The 16,981-nt window shown below is 32.2% G+C and overlaps 2 protein-coding genes across 3 annotated transcripts; one reads left to right on the top strand and one right to left on the bottom strand.

Annotated features, from left to right (window-relative positions):
• Positions 1–166: 166 nt before the first annotated feature.
• LOC140047092 (rab-like protein 6) lies at positions 167–13,401 on the top strand. 2 transcript variants are annotated; one of them, XM_072091906.1, is made up of 15 exons: positions 167–513; positions 1,307–1,511; positions 1,717–1,851; positions 2,713–2,739; positions 4,464–4,659; positions 5,229–5,369; positions 6,096–6,201; positions 6,459–6,562; positions 6,684–6,772; positions 7,284–7,535; positions 7,960–8,131; positions 8,581–8,974; positions 9,234–9,360; positions 10,199–10,389; positions 10,761–13,401. In XM_072091906.1, the coding sequence occupies exons 2-15, from the start codon at positions 1,376–1,378 to the stop codon at positions 10,986–10,988; spliced, it is 2,298 nt and encodes a 765-aa protein (XP_071948007.1). In that variant the 5' UTR covers positions 167–513; positions 1,307–1,375; the 3' UTR covers positions 10,989–13,401. The 2 variants fall into 2 exon arrangements, with proteins under 2 accessions (XP_071948007.1, XP_071948008.1); XM_072091907.1 differs by lacking the exon at positions 2,713–2,739 and having other exon boundaries at positions 168–513.
• Positions 13,402–13,504: 103 nt separating this feature from the next.
• LOC140046209 (glutamate--cysteine ligase regulatory subunit-like) lies at positions 13,505–16,415 on the bottom strand. The gene is made up of 5 exons (XM_072090775.1): positions 16,255–16,415; positions 15,591–15,789; positions 15,260–15,462; positions 14,613–14,727; positions 13,505–14,201 (listed from the first exon to the last, which is right to left on the bottom strand). The coding sequence occupies exons 1-5, from the start codon at positions 16,366–16,368 to the stop codon at positions 14,014–14,016; spliced, it is 819 nt and encodes a 272-aa protein (XP_071946876.1). The 5' UTR covers positions 16,369–16,415; the 3' UTR covers positions 13,505–14,013.
• Between the last annotated feature and the right edge of the window lie 566 nt (positions 16,416–16,981).

Below are 16,981 nucleotides of genomic sequence, written 5' to 3'. Positions count from 1 at the left end.
ATGTGAACATGACCTTAGCTGGCTTATTAGGTATTCATTTATGAATATGTATGAGCATGACAGCGCAGCCTATTGGGCATAAATTAATTAACTTCGTAATCAAAGATTGAGGGCGTTAATAAAAAGAAATACCATGGGGGCTGACATGTTGGACTTTTAACATTTCTAATCAGTACGTATTCATCCGAGAAATTCTGAAATGTGTTAAACATTTGTAGAAATATGCAACCTATTATTTTTCAAAAAATTTAGTGAACATAATATTTAAAATAGTCAATGGTTTATTGCATATCCTCCTATTTTTAAGAATTAATGATTCAATTTGGATTTTATAAACCTATTTTTTATAGCGTATTTACTTTGGTGGCTGCCACGAATTGTATGCTATCCGGCGATTGGATCGAAATTTAGCAGCCAAATTGTCAGAAAAAATCGATGACAATTTACCAAATTAATTTAAAATTTGTTCTTGTCATCACTTAAACGGGAAGCAGCACTGTCAATTTACCTGAGGTAATGATACGAAGTATTATTTATTATCTAGTGCTTGTTAAATATTTGTGTCTAAATGTAAGCTAGCCTACCTAGCTAGCTAGGCTAGGCCCTCTATCATTTACGGTAGACTTTGAGCTTTTCCGACCCATCTATTATGGTGTTGGAAGTTGTCGATTGACAGTACTATCTACAGCACATATAGGCCTAGCCTAGCCAATGATAGACCTAACATACATTATTTCACTAGTAGGCCTAGGTAGTATTGATGGAAACAGGTTGTCCTATCTATTAAATTGTTGTTGTTTGTGTTGTGTTAATGGGGGCCGCTATAATTATTAGAATCGACTTATTTTTCACATTTTTAACAATTTAAAGACAAAAAAAGTTATCGCAATAGGACCATATAGTATTATTTTTACATTAAATATAGTTTGTGATCTTAAAATAGATCTAAAAAACGTAGGGAAGGTGTCTTTAATGCAATATTAAATAACAATTCATTTATTTACTTTTTTTACCCATAAACCCATCAAAAAATTTTAACATTGGCCTATACTATTAATTACCGGTACAATATAGCGTTTGTGCAATTTGATGTATTTTTCTTTTCGTTTTAAACTTTTGTCTTAATTATGCCAAACAAAATGAATTTCCATTGGACCAATAAGAAAACAAAATATAGAAAACACAGCTTACCTCCTAAATATATATTTTGCATAAAAATATACTAAATAAGAGTTATTTTTTATTTTGTATCTTTAATATTATAAATGAAAATTTATTAACACTATTAATATTTTCCTTTGTACAGGTACTTTGTTGTGTCTGTGTAGTAGTAATGAAAACCAAGGTAGTTATTCGGTTTAGCTAAAGATTCAAGATGTTCTCGGCACTAAAAAAAATCATATCAAATGAGCCTGGTGCAGCGGAGGCTAAGGGGAAGTCCCCATCCGGTGGATTTCAGTCAATGGGGCAAAATCTTCAGCGTCGCTTTGCCAAGGGTGTGCAATATAACAGTAAGTTCAACATTTATGCTAAAATCAATGTGTTTTAAAAATTCACAATACTAAATTAAAACAGATTTTACGGTACTAATGGTATGTGTGTAGCTTACTGTATGTGTTTGGTTCACACATTAAAATCTGCTATCCAGTTTTGTTATTGCACAACAAAAATGGTACAATTTCAAAACAATTTTATTACATTTCATTTTCATTTCAGTGAAAATAATTATCAAAGGCGACAGAAATGTTGGCAAGACCACGCTATTCCATCGGCTACAAGGTCATAAGTTTAAAGAAGAATACATTCCTACCCAAGAGATTCAAGTGTGCAGTATTCAATGGAACTACAAAGGTAAGTTGAGCTGTAAGGCTCTGTCAAAAATGTGATATGCCCATATATGGACATGATGATGTCATATTAATATATTTGGGCATATCACCACCATATTTGGGCACACTTTTTTTTCAAATTAGTTTGTTGTGTATTTATACATCTTTCAAAATGAGGATGATGTTTGTTTCATAGGAAAGTGTCCCCTTAATGGGGGTGTCCCAAAGGAGGGGTTCTACTGTCGACTACTTTTAATGAATAGTAACAGAGACTTCAGCTGTTCTCATTGACTTATAAGAAACAATTATATTTAATTAATTAATTTAATTGTATATGTATTGCCCCTCCAAAAACATGAAAAATAAAGATTAATCAAATCAAACTTTGAATAGATTATTTTGTAGTTTTTAAAAATGGAAAAAATTAATGTTTTCACTTTACTTACAAAATGACAAAATAAATGGTTATTTCTTGCTTTAAATTACTGTTTTTCATTTAAGTAAATACATTGTCTATTTCGTGCCTAGCTTACCTGGATAAACCGACAATAGCCTTTCTCCTCATTATTATTATTATTTATATATATAAATAATATATTTTATAATTTGATCCAATTTTTGGTCAAAGTGGATTTCTATATAAGGCAACATTAAAATTATTTTTTCAGGAGGATAATACATCTTTAATTTTAAGACTGTCTGTATTGTTATTAAATGTCCTTTTGTCATATTTATGCTCATTTTGTTGGTATTATACGTGATAACATCATAATAATAAAACAATATAAGACTATAAAAGACCATTTATTATTATTATTATTGTAATTAATTTCATCTACATTTATTTAATAATTCTTCCTTGATTTGTAAATGCTAACATAAGCTTGCGGTAGCCAGCGTGATTTTAAAGGTAATGCATCAACGTTGTGGAACTTGCCTGTCAAATTATATTTTATTTGTTGCGTAAATCTGTATGTACCTACTGTGTAGTACCTGATAACATAATAACTTTATCACACATTTAAGTTCCTGCTATTTATGTATTGTATTATATTGAAAAAATTGACTGCATAATTTAAAATAGGAATGTTGTTAAATGAGACGTGTGTATGTTTGCTTTGATGGCTAGGCTTCGATGCAGGGTTCATATTGTTCTGATAAACAAACTAATTCTAACAACATCACATATTTTGATACAGTAGGTGGGAAATAAATATCCCCCCCCCCCCCAATTTTTTTTAATCAATTCCTTTGACAACAAGTACACAGCCACTGCCATGGTCTACAGCTATCTTCACTGCATATTAATTGTTCTTGGCTCATTAAATTTATAATATGGGTTAATTTTTATAAGAAAAGATATATTCAAATTCCTTTATGCAAATATTAGTAATTGAGAGGCTAGACATTTTTTTTTTACTAGATGTACAGTAAAAATCTGTTAATACTGTACTCTAACCCAACTAACTAACAGGCAATATTTTAAAAAACTTTTCAGAAATTGCTAAATCAAGCCTACCATACTGTACTTATGCTAGACTAAAAAGGCCCATTTTTTGTCCTTATCTAGTTTTTAACATTTCCAACAAACAATTTTGAACAATCTACTAGCAATTTCTGAATCTCAAATCCAGATTTGTCGAATTATGAACCCTGCCATTAAACATATGTTGTTTTTATTATGTGTATTATTTCAGTTTTATTTCATCTAGTGTATTTATTTTTGGTTTGTTAAGGGTATAAGAGCTTTATATTAACTTCTTTGGTATCACATGTGGTGGTAACTATGCATATTTCCATTCAATCACAACAAGCTGTTATTTTCTTTTAATTTCAAGATACCAATTATTTCATTCTTTTTCACTTTTGTTTTTATTTTCTATAAAACATTTCACACTTATTATCCCGTTTTTCTGTATGTATTTTATTGTGAAATTTGTTTGCTCAAATTATTTATTTATTGGTTTTTTCCAATACATCGTATCTACCCAAATATCAATCATTCATTTCTTTCACTTTTCTTCTGTTGCTTATTGTCTTTATGTACTTACATTCTTATACTATATACTTTATATATATCTTTATTTAAATTTAACCTTTATAAGCCAGTTGCCTTCATATTTATTTTTGGTGATTATTGTTTTGTAATATAAAAAAGTGTAATCGATTATAAAGGACTTGTCTTTAAAATAAGGTAATTCATTTAGAATAAGTGTTGTTGTCTTATCAATTTCCTTCCAATCCTTTACCCTTCTTATTATCAAGCATTCTTTTTCTCATCCATGTTAATAAGATATGGTAAAAAGATTTATAAAGCGTACATATCCACACCATGAAACCACACCATGAAAAATACAAACCTTGAAACTAAAAAGGTTCATCTGCTGCAAAAACTGTCATAATATTTTTAGATTATTTTATTACAATTTCTTGTGTATTTTACTCTTCCTCTCATCCTTTCTCACGCAGTCTTTATCTCATCTATGTTGATGAAAAGATAAGATTTTGCTCAAGGTGAAAACAATGAAAAATACAAATCTTGAAACTAAAGACATATTTGTAATTGAGGTTCATCTGCTGCAGAAACTTTTATATAATTTTTAAAGATTTTATAACAATTTCTTGTGCGTTTAGCTACGGATGATGTCGTCAAAGTCGAGGTATGGGACGTAGTTGATAAAGGGCGTAGTAAGAAGGTAAATGACATGTTAAAGATCTCCAATGATGATGTTGAGGAAGCACCAGATGAACCATGCTTAGATGCGGAGTTCTTAGATGTCTACAAGGGAACTAATGGTGTTGTCATGCTAATGGATATTACAAAACATTGGTGGGTATTTAAAGATGTATTGTCCCCCAAAAACCTGAAATATAAAGATTAATAAAATCAGACTTTGAATATTTTGCTTTAAATTAAAATTTTTTCAGGATTTTTTTTTTATCCAGGTTTTAGTCAAACTGAATAAATATTATGTGACATTTAATTGGCATATTTAACTAGAAACTATGTTAATTTATTGTATGCTTATGTTTGGGTTTAGTTTGAAATTTTTTTGTCAACCAAATTCGGTTGATTCAAGTCCAAGACGTGATAAACTTTGGACTCTGTATCATAAACACATGCATTTCAACTTGCATCACAGTCTTAAGCTCTGTCTGCACTATCAACCTAGTTTGACAAAAAATTGTGATGTTCCCAAAGAGGTTGTGATATACCCAAATAAGGTAGTGATATGACATCATGATGTACATATATGGGCACATCACATTTTGTTGTCACAAAGTTTGATAGTGTGAACAGAGCTTTAGTATTGGTGCTAAATTTAAATCTTTCTACTTTGTGTTAATGTTAGGTATTTTGTGATGTTCATGCCACATTTTTTTGTTTGTCTTTTCCAGGACGTTTAGTTACATAGAGCGAGAGCTTCCTAAGATTCCAAATCACATCCCGGTTGTGGTTCTTGCCAATTTCCGTGATATGTCCGAACACCGCACGGTCTTGGAGGACCACATCAGCACATTTGTAGAGGAATTTGAAAGGTAGCAAATTTCTTTCATTTTATTATTATTCATAAAATATTGCTATTATGATGTCATGTTACAGTACATGATTATGTACTTCACACATGGAATACGAATTTGAAGCTTTTTCACAACTGTTACCGGGCAAAATGATAAAAATAAGGTTAAATTGAACATTCCAATTTGTCCTCATTTAAAATGAAAATCAGTCTTTTTGTTTCCTACATTTTAACACTAGGGAAATTTAAATAATTTATGATAATCATTCTGAAACCATGTGTATATTGTATAAGTAGTTTCAAATATTTTTATAAAATAAAATGTTAAACTTTGAATTGCTGTTAATGTTATCGTTAGTGAGGCAGGAATATAATGCGAGATGAAGTTTTTAACTTCATCATAAAACACAGCAAAAATGAAAATATAAACAAATATTGAATATTTTATATTAAACAAACAAATATTTATAATAATGTTGAAAGAATTGTTATTAATTTGTTTACACAGGGTGGGAACTGAGTATAATAATGTGGTTTACATACTGTACTAATGAGCCATTAGACTTACTAATGACCATCACTATAAAACACTGTTTGGAATATGTTTACATTTTAGTGATCTTAGATACCAGTACATTTCAAAGTCACAAGATAAATTATTGATGTCATAATATTCCATAAATATAATTTAAATATCACTGGCAATAATAATGAAAACAATTCTTGTGTGTTTTTTTCTGAGCAGGCCACCTGGTTCTGCACATGTGCGCTATGCAGAGTCTTCCATGAAGAATGGGTTCGGTCTTAAATACCTCCATACATTTTTTAATGTGCCATTCTTACAGCTACAGGTAAGTTAAACTTGATTCAGTTTCAAGTTTATTATTATATCAATGTTTTATAGAAATGTTTATAGGTCTTTAAAGCTCTGTCTACACTATCAAACTTTATGTGACAAAAAAATGTTATAGCCCATATATGTCCATGTGACCATATTTGGGCACATTACACTTTTTTTGTCAATCTAGTTTGATAGTGTGGACAGAGCTGTAGGTGTTTTATAGGTATTTTATCCAATGATTAACTGTTTTATAATTTATTCTCATAGCGTGAAACATTACTACGGCAACTAGAAACTAACCAATTAGAAGCAGACGCCACGTTACAAGAATTAAATATGCGTCTGGAATCAGAAGATCAAAATTATAATTTGTAAGTTTTTTAGTGACTACTAAACAATTATTCTGTTTGACTATAGTAAATATAATTGTCAAAAAAAAATTCTTATATTATTCTGAAAATTGTTCAATAAATAAATTTTTATTTGTACTAGATATTTAGAAACATTAGAAACAAGGAGAAAACAGCGACAAAATAAGAAAACAGAAATTTTAACCAATGGAACGCCTCAAATAACATTAGGTACGATAATTGTTTCTTATCATAAATATTGAATTTTGTTTATATAAAGCTCTGTCTACACTATCAAACTTATGTGACAAAAAAATGTGATGTGCCCATATATGGACATGATGATGTCATACCACTACCATATTTGGGCACATTACACTTATTTGTTCAAACTAGTTTAATAGTGTAGACAGAGCTTAAGTTTATTTCCTGTATAATATACAATAGGTTTATTATACATAATTGAAAAACTTTTTCCCCAGTCTGCATACATTGAAATAATAGTTTTTCTTTATAAAGGTCTAGTTTGAAAAAAGGGTGCGATGTGCCCAAATATGGTAGTGATATGCCCAAATAAAGTAGTGATATGGCATCATCATGTCCATATCACAATTTTTGTTGTCACATAAAGTTTTATAATGTAGACAGAGCTTAGGAGGCTATGGACCACCACTTTACTAATTTTCTGGCCAACAGTAACTCAAATAGGTACAATACAGCAATGTTTTTTCACATCATTTAGAAACAAGTTCACCAAGTTCACAAAGTTCTCCAATCAGTACTCCAAATCAACCTTCCCCAGCAACAACTCCACAAAGAACTACGCCGTCAAATTCACCGAATATTCAACGAAAGAATTCACAAACAAACGAATCCCCACTGCCTGAACAATCAACACAATCGCCTCCACCAGCTGTTGTCGCCCAAACTTCGATATCATCAAGATTTGGCAAGTTTTTCAGTAGTAAGAAGTCAACAAAAAGCGAACCATCAGGTAGGTCATGAGTTTTTAGAACACTAAGTTATACTATCATCGGAACACTAAGTTACGCTGTCATCGGAACACTAAGTTACACTATCATTGGAACACTAAGTTACACTATCATCGGAACACTAAGTTTCACTATCATCAGAATACTAAGTTACACTATCATCGGAACACTAAGTTTCACTATCATCAGAACACTAAGTTACACTATCATTGGAACACTAAGTACACTATCATCGGAACACTAAGTTACACTAGTGGCTAACACATAACTGGATCAAAGCTGAAGTCCTCTGAGGTAGTCAACTCAGGGCTGGGAAATAAGATTGGACATCAAATTCATCTTGTTAATTTTTCATTTGTTGTGAAAAATGGGGATGGTTAATTTTATTTATTCATATATTCATAAACTTTGTTATTTTTTATACAGAAACTGAGGTTCCTCCTCTAACGATACCCACTTCTTCCAAGGGGGTCGTCAGCAATGTGGATGACTTTGTCCCTGACGACAGCGCCAATAATGAATTCTGGAAAGATGTGGATAAAGCATCAAAGAAACTCAAGAAAACTGCAATAAAAGAACAAAAATATGACAGTGATAGGTAAGAAAGGTGTATTCCCATAGCTGCAGTGCTGCGGTAATCAGTGGGGTTAAAGGGTTTTGAAATAAGACAGGCCCAGGGCCTAGAAATTGTGTATCTTTTGCATTGCAATCTTCAAAAGTTTAGGTGCCCAGTCCCTACTGTCTTTTCTATGCACTTTTTTTATATTTTATTGTGTCTTTCTACAGTCTCTGTACACATAGACATTCATTCATTTCCTTTATTTCGGATAGGACATCCATATAAAATACATACAACAAAATTTACCAGACATCTTCTACAAACACACCAAAAAATCAATTTGCACCAATGTTGGTGAAGGTTGGATTGTAGAAGTGCATTGAATATGTTTTTAATTAAACCATTATCACATTAATTCTCTTTTTGCAACTATGAATGGTAGTTAAAACTTTAGAAAAACAATTAACAATTAGTTTTAATTTGCAAAGTGATGAAGCCGATGGTAACCCAATGGTGGCAGGATATCAAGAAGAGATTGATTCAGACGATGAGATGAACCTCACATTCTCATCTGCATCCAACGCCAACACTCTGACCTCACCCACCGTACTGCCAACCAGCGACAGTGAACCAGAAACAAAGAAACCTTCAAAGACTGCCATCACCAGCAAAGATATAGAACTCTCTAGCTCAGAGGATGACTCACCAGTTGTTGCTCAAGATGTTGATATTGACATCAAAGAATTTGGTGTGGAGGTGAAGAACCCTTCTTCTAGCATACAGCTGACGGACTTTGGCAGCAAGAACACAAGGATCTTTAAGCAGGAGAGTCTGCCTCCTCCAGTTGAAAGTAGTGATGAAGAAGATAGTGATGCAGAGCAGGTACCAATACTATTATGTTATCTCTTGAAATATTAACTAGCTACATTAGACCCCTATTAACACATTTATTAAGGAGAAACCTCTATTAATATGGGTTCAACTGTAGTTGGGGCTTGGGCATATTGTTAGAATATATATTGCACCTTGTTCTTTTCATGTAAAGTGTCCCCTTAATGGGGGTGTCCCAAGAGAAAGGGTTTTAACTATTCATGTAGTTAACCATTTAATTTTAAATCAAATTTAACCCTTTTTCTTTCAGGCAGTTCAGAAAAGTCGAACATCCAGTACTGATCAGGAACCAGTGGCATCTCCGACACCAGTTATCAGCTTAGATCTTGATGATCTGGACTTCCTTGAGAGTGTTGGTACAAAGAATAACAAAACCAGTAAGTAGGTTGTTGATACAGTTCAATGCTGCATTACTCATACCTTTTAGTTTACTCTTGTTTCAGGAATAGAACCAAGCACCGCCGTTCTATTCTGCACTATACCGACCTAACTACTGTTTATACTGAAAAAGGTTTGAAAATTACATGCTTGGAAATTAGACTCAGCAATGTAAGGATGTATTGTCCTCCAAAAACATGAAAAATGAAGATTAATTAAATCAGACTTTGAATATGTTATTTTGTAGTTTTAATCAAGTTAATCACTTCTGTAGAAAAAATGGGAAAAAAATAATGTTTTCACTTAAAAATAAATGGTTAAATTCAACCAAAACCCATTGGCTGGCAGCCAATTTGACCATCTTTTGCTTTAAATTTTTGTTCGATCCAATTTTTGGTCAAAGTGGATAACTATTATGTTACATTAAAATGGCATATTCAAACATTTTTTGAGAATTATTTTTTCAGGGGGACAATACATCTTTAATAACTGGAAGAATTAAAAACATGTAATCATCAAAGAGTTGGTATATTTTTTTCATTTTCACACCATCCAACCTTAAATACATGACTGGCTAATTACAGGCACAAAACCCAAGTAACCCTTAATCCTTAGAGGGTTGTTTTATTGGCTGTTTGAAAAATCCTGAAATTTGATTTAAACCGAGGACGTTAGAAATGGTAAGCAAGCATATCAAGCACTAAGCCACAGTGCCACTACTTCAAATAACTGCCACAGAAGTCTTCAGCCTGATTTTTTTTTCAGATGGTTTCATTTCTACCCATTCATTCTATTATCATCCTCATCTTTTTCACACTCCCCTCATTTCATCAACAGAAAAGTTAAACCGGGAAATAAGTGATGAATTTGATATTTTAGCAAGTGTAAAAGAGTCCAAATTGGAAAATGATGTGATAGATAATAGCAACAGTGATGCTGATACAACTAGTACAAACTCATCATCAACAAGAAAGAAGAAACACAAAAGTAAAGACAAGGAAAGGAAAAAAGATAAATCAAATTCGGAGGTAAATATTCATTGATGTTGGTTGGATGTACAGTAGTAGAAATAGAAAAATATAATTGCATGCTAGATCTTGAATTAGGCTACTTTTGGTGGGTGACAAAATGAAATTAGGGTACCTGGAATTGGTATAAATAAGATTTTAACTAGGCTACTTATAGAGGGTTGTACAATCTTTAATAATTGGGCTACTTGAGGTGCGTTACAATGTGAAATAAGATCTTTATTTTAGATAGACCACTCAGCTAGTTGGCAAGTAAGTAGTCAAAAGTGGATCACAAGATCTAGGCTGTTTGTAGAGGATGATATGGTTTAACTTCACTGCTTAAGTTGATTAAAAGGTCAAAGTTCATTCTACTAATGCTTGTCTTTCAGAATGATGGTAAGGTAAAGAAGCACAAACACAAGAAGAGTAAAGACAAGGAAAGCAAAAAAGACACTGATCCAAACAGAAGAAGAAAAGACAAATCAGATGAAACAGGTGAGAAGAAAAAAAAGAAAAAGAAATCACCCGTTGTTGAAGACGATATTGGAGATCCAGAAATGGACGCATTTGAGGCATTCTTAGAAGGGAAGGGTGATACAAACTATGAGGTGTTTTAAGCCCTTGTATTGTTATTGTATTTCTTTATGCTGTCCAATTATGAAAAACGGATCTGAGAAGGTGCAAAACTTTGAAATTATATAACTCAGTTGGTAGAATGAAAGTCAACCCAACAGGACACTGAGCTGGTCTTGCCAACTCGTAACAGTCCTTTGATCTTATGTCTGGCTGCAACAAATACCAACAGTACTGTACTATGTACATATGCTCCGCGGCACACTGTGTAAATTAGGTGCGTAGAACTGATCGTGTCGCAGCCACAGATAAACCCTTTGATCTCCTGAGTTCAGTATCCTGTTGCTAGATCTTCTCTTGTTACTCTTTGAATTCACTCTCACAAAACCTTGTACTGTAATGTAAAAAATGAATAAATTTGAGAAAAGCAGGAAAAGAAATATACATTTTGAAAATGATTTTAGATATTATAAATTTACTCTTTAAAATGTTTCAAATATTTAGATGAGATAGGGATCAAATATGTTTAAAACCTCCCCAATTTAAAACAACTCCGTAATGGTCATAGGTTTAAAACCTCCCAAATTTAAAACAACTCCGTAATGGTCAATCATATGTTTAAAACCTCCCCAATTTAAAACAACTTCGTAATGGTCACTCTTCTATACCGCTCCCTAACGTATGATATATAGGTTTATATTGTAATTTTGGATAGAGATTTAATTTATAGGTGAAAACAAATACCACAGCTATCTCAGCTTTACTCATCCTTAAATACAGACTCAAAAAAGGACAGTTTTACTGTGAAATTGAAAATGGTATTATTTCACAGTATCTGATTATTGCAATTTTCATTTTATGTACTGTAGTAAACAATAACAGTTAATATATTTATATTGTATATGCTGCTTTTCTTGTTTTAATTTGTATGATGCTACTGCAGTAATGATCGTATAGTTCTGCAGTAATAATTGTTATTATTATTATATGTATACAAAATATGGATATTTATTTAACGTACCACAGTAGTTTTTGTTGATAGTACTGTTGAATATTTTTTATGAAACTTATTTTACGTATTGTTTATATTTATTTAAAATAAAATATAATTCTATTTAATCTATTTTCTTCCCACCAAAACTAGAGAAATCTAATAAGTCAATCTTAACTTTTGTTCTTTTGTTACACCGGTAACAATAGATTATTTGAAATTAAGTATAAAATCCAGCTGTGAGTACCATGACGACGTGGAGACAAGAGCTGATTAAGAATTCTGCTCTAGTCGCGCACTCCTTTTTTTGACAGCTAAAATAAAATTCTGAATTCAGACTTTATAACACTATTTGTTGAGGCTCCCCTGTTAGAAATATCCTGAACAATAAACTTGTATAATATTGAAGTTTAATTTACAATTTGGAAACCTTTGTGCTCAGCAGAAAATCTAATTTTAATAATAAACATTTGTTAACGTTGACAAACACCAATCTTCAACGTAAAGTACTCCAAACAAAAAAAAATATACTTTATCCAAAAGTCTACGCCTGGTTTCAAAATTCTTAAACCCCCACTGCCATGACTACTTGCTGTATCAGAGGCATCTAGTTTGTATGTTTAATATAAGAAATAATAAAATAGAAGTATAGTTATGTTTGTGTTATTTATATCTGCTATATCAAAATATATATGTAATTGCTTACAGATATTGAATGGAATCTGTTACCGTAAATCAGTAATTAAATATCAAACTACTTCGTTAAAGTTATTGTATTTTTTTAATTTATTTATGTTGCCCTTTACCGTTGGTTCCTGGGTATATACAGTACCCCTTGTCTATTATACAATGTGCATTTTTAACCAAATGTTCTACCAATAATTAATAACCCATCTATTATGTTCCACCATAGTGTGTATGATGAATACGATATCTATATGTGAACCAGTTGTACCGTTTTCCATTCCTCTACTAATTTAATAAAGTATATCTCTACTATATTCAGCGTACAGGGTAGATTAGTACAGTATGTTGTATGTTTAGCAATTTCTATTATGGGCGTATATGTAATTTAGAAATAATTTCACCAGCTAGATAGTGTAGCAAGCAGGTAGGATTCTGGAAACATGTGTTTTTTAAGGTTACTAACCCTTTTTAATGCCATTTTATTCTTTTAGCAGTAGCTCTTATCAGGTGAAATCAAATGTACTCCTGGGTCGGGGTTGGTGCACCTGTTAAATGACCTTTCCTTTATTAGCTTTTATTCCGCACTGCATTCCTCAACATCTTTCCATAGAAATATATTTGCAAGCGTTTTAAAGGCTAGTATGTACTTATTGGTTAAATGATGTTGTGGCATGAAGACAGTATATCGTAGATTATTGTAAATAACATGTATCATATGTATATTCTTAAGGGACAGTGAAGACTGGAATATTTCATGTAATAGTATTATTAATTATTGTGATTGTTTTGTTTATTGAAGAATAATAAATAAAATAACAAAATTGATTTTTAATATTTTTATTCTAATTAGTGTATTCTCAAAAATATAAACAACCTATGTATAATTACTTATTATGTTGATATAGACCAATATAGAGGAAATCAACATTTCATTTAAAAAACAATTACATATACAGTAATCCCACACATACATTTACTCATTAAAAATGTATTTGTTTGCCATTTTAAAAATATTTTTTAAATATAATTCCCAACTATATTGGTTAAAATACAGTTTATGAATTGTTGTAAAGAACAGTGAGGATATACTAATTTACGGTATATGTGTCCTTTATGTAAAAATGATCATCTTATGTTTAAATGGAAAGCGGAATATTAAAAACGTGGTATACATGGTTTTAATATTGTATAAAACTGAACATCTAATTCATTATATCAACATTGAAAATGAGACAAATCACACACCCATTATAACATTGAAATTTATTCTAGATTACCATGGCAACCATGATTACGCCTGATAAATTTGAAAAATCATGCCCTGATTGGTCAGTTTTCAACAATGTGAATGTTGTTTAATACAGTATATTCTTTAATATTTGTATTCAACATCATCCATCAATGATAGAGAGATTCCGCTGAGCCCGTACAATATATCCCTTGCAGCGAACAATGGCGCGGTTTTTGACAATTGACGTGTATCGTACAACCCACGATGGATACCACGTGGCGCCGGCAGCATCTCGTGAACTGAATTGGTTTGAAACAATCTCTTGGAATACTTCGACTGGTAGGATATCTATAAATATAATAAAACAAATAATTACAGTATATTATAGTTCAAGCAGAATCTTACCAATGAACGTTACATAGAACAACTTTATTTGCACTGAAGAAAATTTGATGGGGCCTTCTAAACACCACAAGACTATACAATAGCACCACAATGCTATACAATAGAACCACAAGAATATACACGCATCTAGTACCCAATTCGCAATGCTCTACATACTATTTATTTTTGCTGTATCATAGGAATATTTGGTAATACAGCATCTAATTTACATCAAATGTGGTGCCTGTATCATGTAAGGTTAGATTACTACTAGATACATGTGAAACACATGTGATGTTGTATAACCAAATATTCTTATGATACCTCGGAAGTAGATACAGTACCGAGAATTGGAATGGCATGTGAATGGCTTACTTCGTGGGTCTGCATGTGTGAGAAGCTGCACATTATTTTCTTTTGCAAAGTCCTTCATTTCTGGTGGAATGACGCAGCACGTAGCCAGGTTTAACTGATTAATCATTGGCTTAACCTGAAAAAAAAAACACAAACATATGACAACAGTTGAACCACTATTAAAGGACACCTTCAGGACCCAACAAAGTGTCCCCTTTTAATAAGGTTGTCCACTGAATAGGGGACTGTTAGTGCTAAAGATATAATTTTTCCTTATATATCTTGTTTGTTTCACAGGAAAGTGTCCCCTTATTAGGGGTCTACCAAAGAAGGGGTTCTACTCCATTGAACACCAAAAAATAAATGTGTAATCTCCCTACAAACCAGTGAAAATAGTTCCTTTGCATCTCATCTTAAATTGTTTAGTTTTTTTTTGGTATTTTAGGATTTTGTGTCTTGAACTTTGTGTGGTAAGGAATTTGTATTAGGCTCTATATATAAGCCAATCAAACATTATGCAACAAACAAAATGTGATGTGCCCATATATGGACACGATGATGTCATCACAACCATATTTGGGCACATCATACTTTTTTGTCAAACTAGTTTGATAGTGTAAACAGAGCTTAAGACTACCACTATATTTAGACTGCAACTAAGCTCATACCTCAGCCCAATTATAAAGCTCTACAAACAGTGGTAGGTCTACATCACTAACGCCCAAGTTTCCAATAGTACCCTGGGCCACATATCCCTCTAGAATTTCCCAAAGAGGTTTCACATGATCTATTGTTAGATTTTCATCATCAGGTTCGTCGGGCATGCTCAGTAAGACTGTATCAATCATCGTCACTGAAAGCTGTTTTAAGGCTGAAAAAATAAGTACAGAATATAAAGTATATACCATATTTTATATATTTATTTGTTTTAGTATATTAATAACACCAAAATTCATTGGTAAATTACATTTATTCGGTATGATTTACATAGGCCTATACCTTTTTGAATAGCTTCTTTGAATATTTCTACTTCTGTGTTGAAAATGAACAACTTTACAGTAATTTTCTGTTCTTCTCTTGTTTCTAGACTTGGAATTTTGTTTGGATAGCAGCACACAAGTTGGCGAAGGTCACGTTGCTTTTCAAGGTCAGCCTCTTTTTGACAGGCACTTAAGGTTGTATCAATACTTACTCGAATCTATTGATAAAAATGTTTTTTTAGTTTATATTATACAAAATTATACTAGACTTTTAATATAAAATTTTAATGATATTATAGGACTATTCGACTATAGTATTGTGTCTAATGTGTAAATGGGAATACAGTATTAAAATGCTACATATGTTGGGGGACAGCGGGTGGGTATATAATGGGGGGGGGGGAGACAGCATATTGGCCGGGGGAGGAACAAGGAATGGTGGGGAGAATCGAAACTGACAAGTCAAGTGTCAGTGTGCCAAATTCGTGTGGTGATTTTGTTTACACCACAAATCAACTCAACGCTTCTCACCATCTGAGGCTAGGCCTCGATATATCGTTACCACTGGTCACCAGCGAAAGTCGTACTGCAATCCCTATCCTCGCTCTCCACCAACGACGACTAAGCTTGCATGAGCCTGGCCTAGCCTACCGATCTATTATAATTTTTGTAGCTTAAATTACCTCATCTGTTGAAGAAGTCGGCACTTTTCGCTTCATGTTTGCCCAATTAATTATGTTACCAGTGTCAATTGTAATTATTTCAGCCAAAGGTATACGTTCTTCTGAAACCGACATTTTGACAAATGCGAATTAAATAAACAAACTTCTGTGTGTGGGAAAAAACGCTGATTCACCAAATCATTGAGCTGTGACGGAATGTTCTAGATAAGAATTAAAAGCCTTGAGACTTGACCAGCCGATTTTTAAATAGGTTTAAAAATCGTAAATATATAATAGAAAAGTGCTACTTTTTTCTGTATAATGACAACGTATAATGCATACTCCTTACTTACAATGAAATGCACGCCATCATCGTGATGTAGGAAGAGTTATTGTTCGATATAGGGCCTAGGCCTAAAATCAGGATGAGGAGGAATGATGATGTAAAATCGTAATAGAGGATATTAGAGCCTATCTCTATGGTTGATCCATTGTCCAATACCAAGATACCAAAACTTTTGTCCAATAATAATCCTTCAATATTTATTACTATAGGCATGAATTAATGAATTAAAGATAGGCCTAAATTGTCCCATCTTCTTTTTTTTTAATTGCCATTTTAATATAACATAATATAGGCCTAGTATTTTGAAAAAAATCGGAAAAAAATGTATTTAGGCCTACCTGAAAAACCTGTAATTTAAAGCAAAAAAAATAGTCAAATTGGCTGCCAGCTAATGGTTGAATT

Source organism: Antedon mediterranea, chromosome 4 (genome assembly GCF_964355755.1).
Source record: "Antedon mediterranea chromosome 4, ecAntMedi1.1, whole genome shotgun sequence".
Lineage (NCBI taxonomy): Eukaryota > Metazoa > Echinodermata > Crinoidea > Comatulida > Antedonidae > Antedon > Antedon mediterranea.
This window is presented reverse-complemented; position numbering and strand designations above follow the sequence as displayed.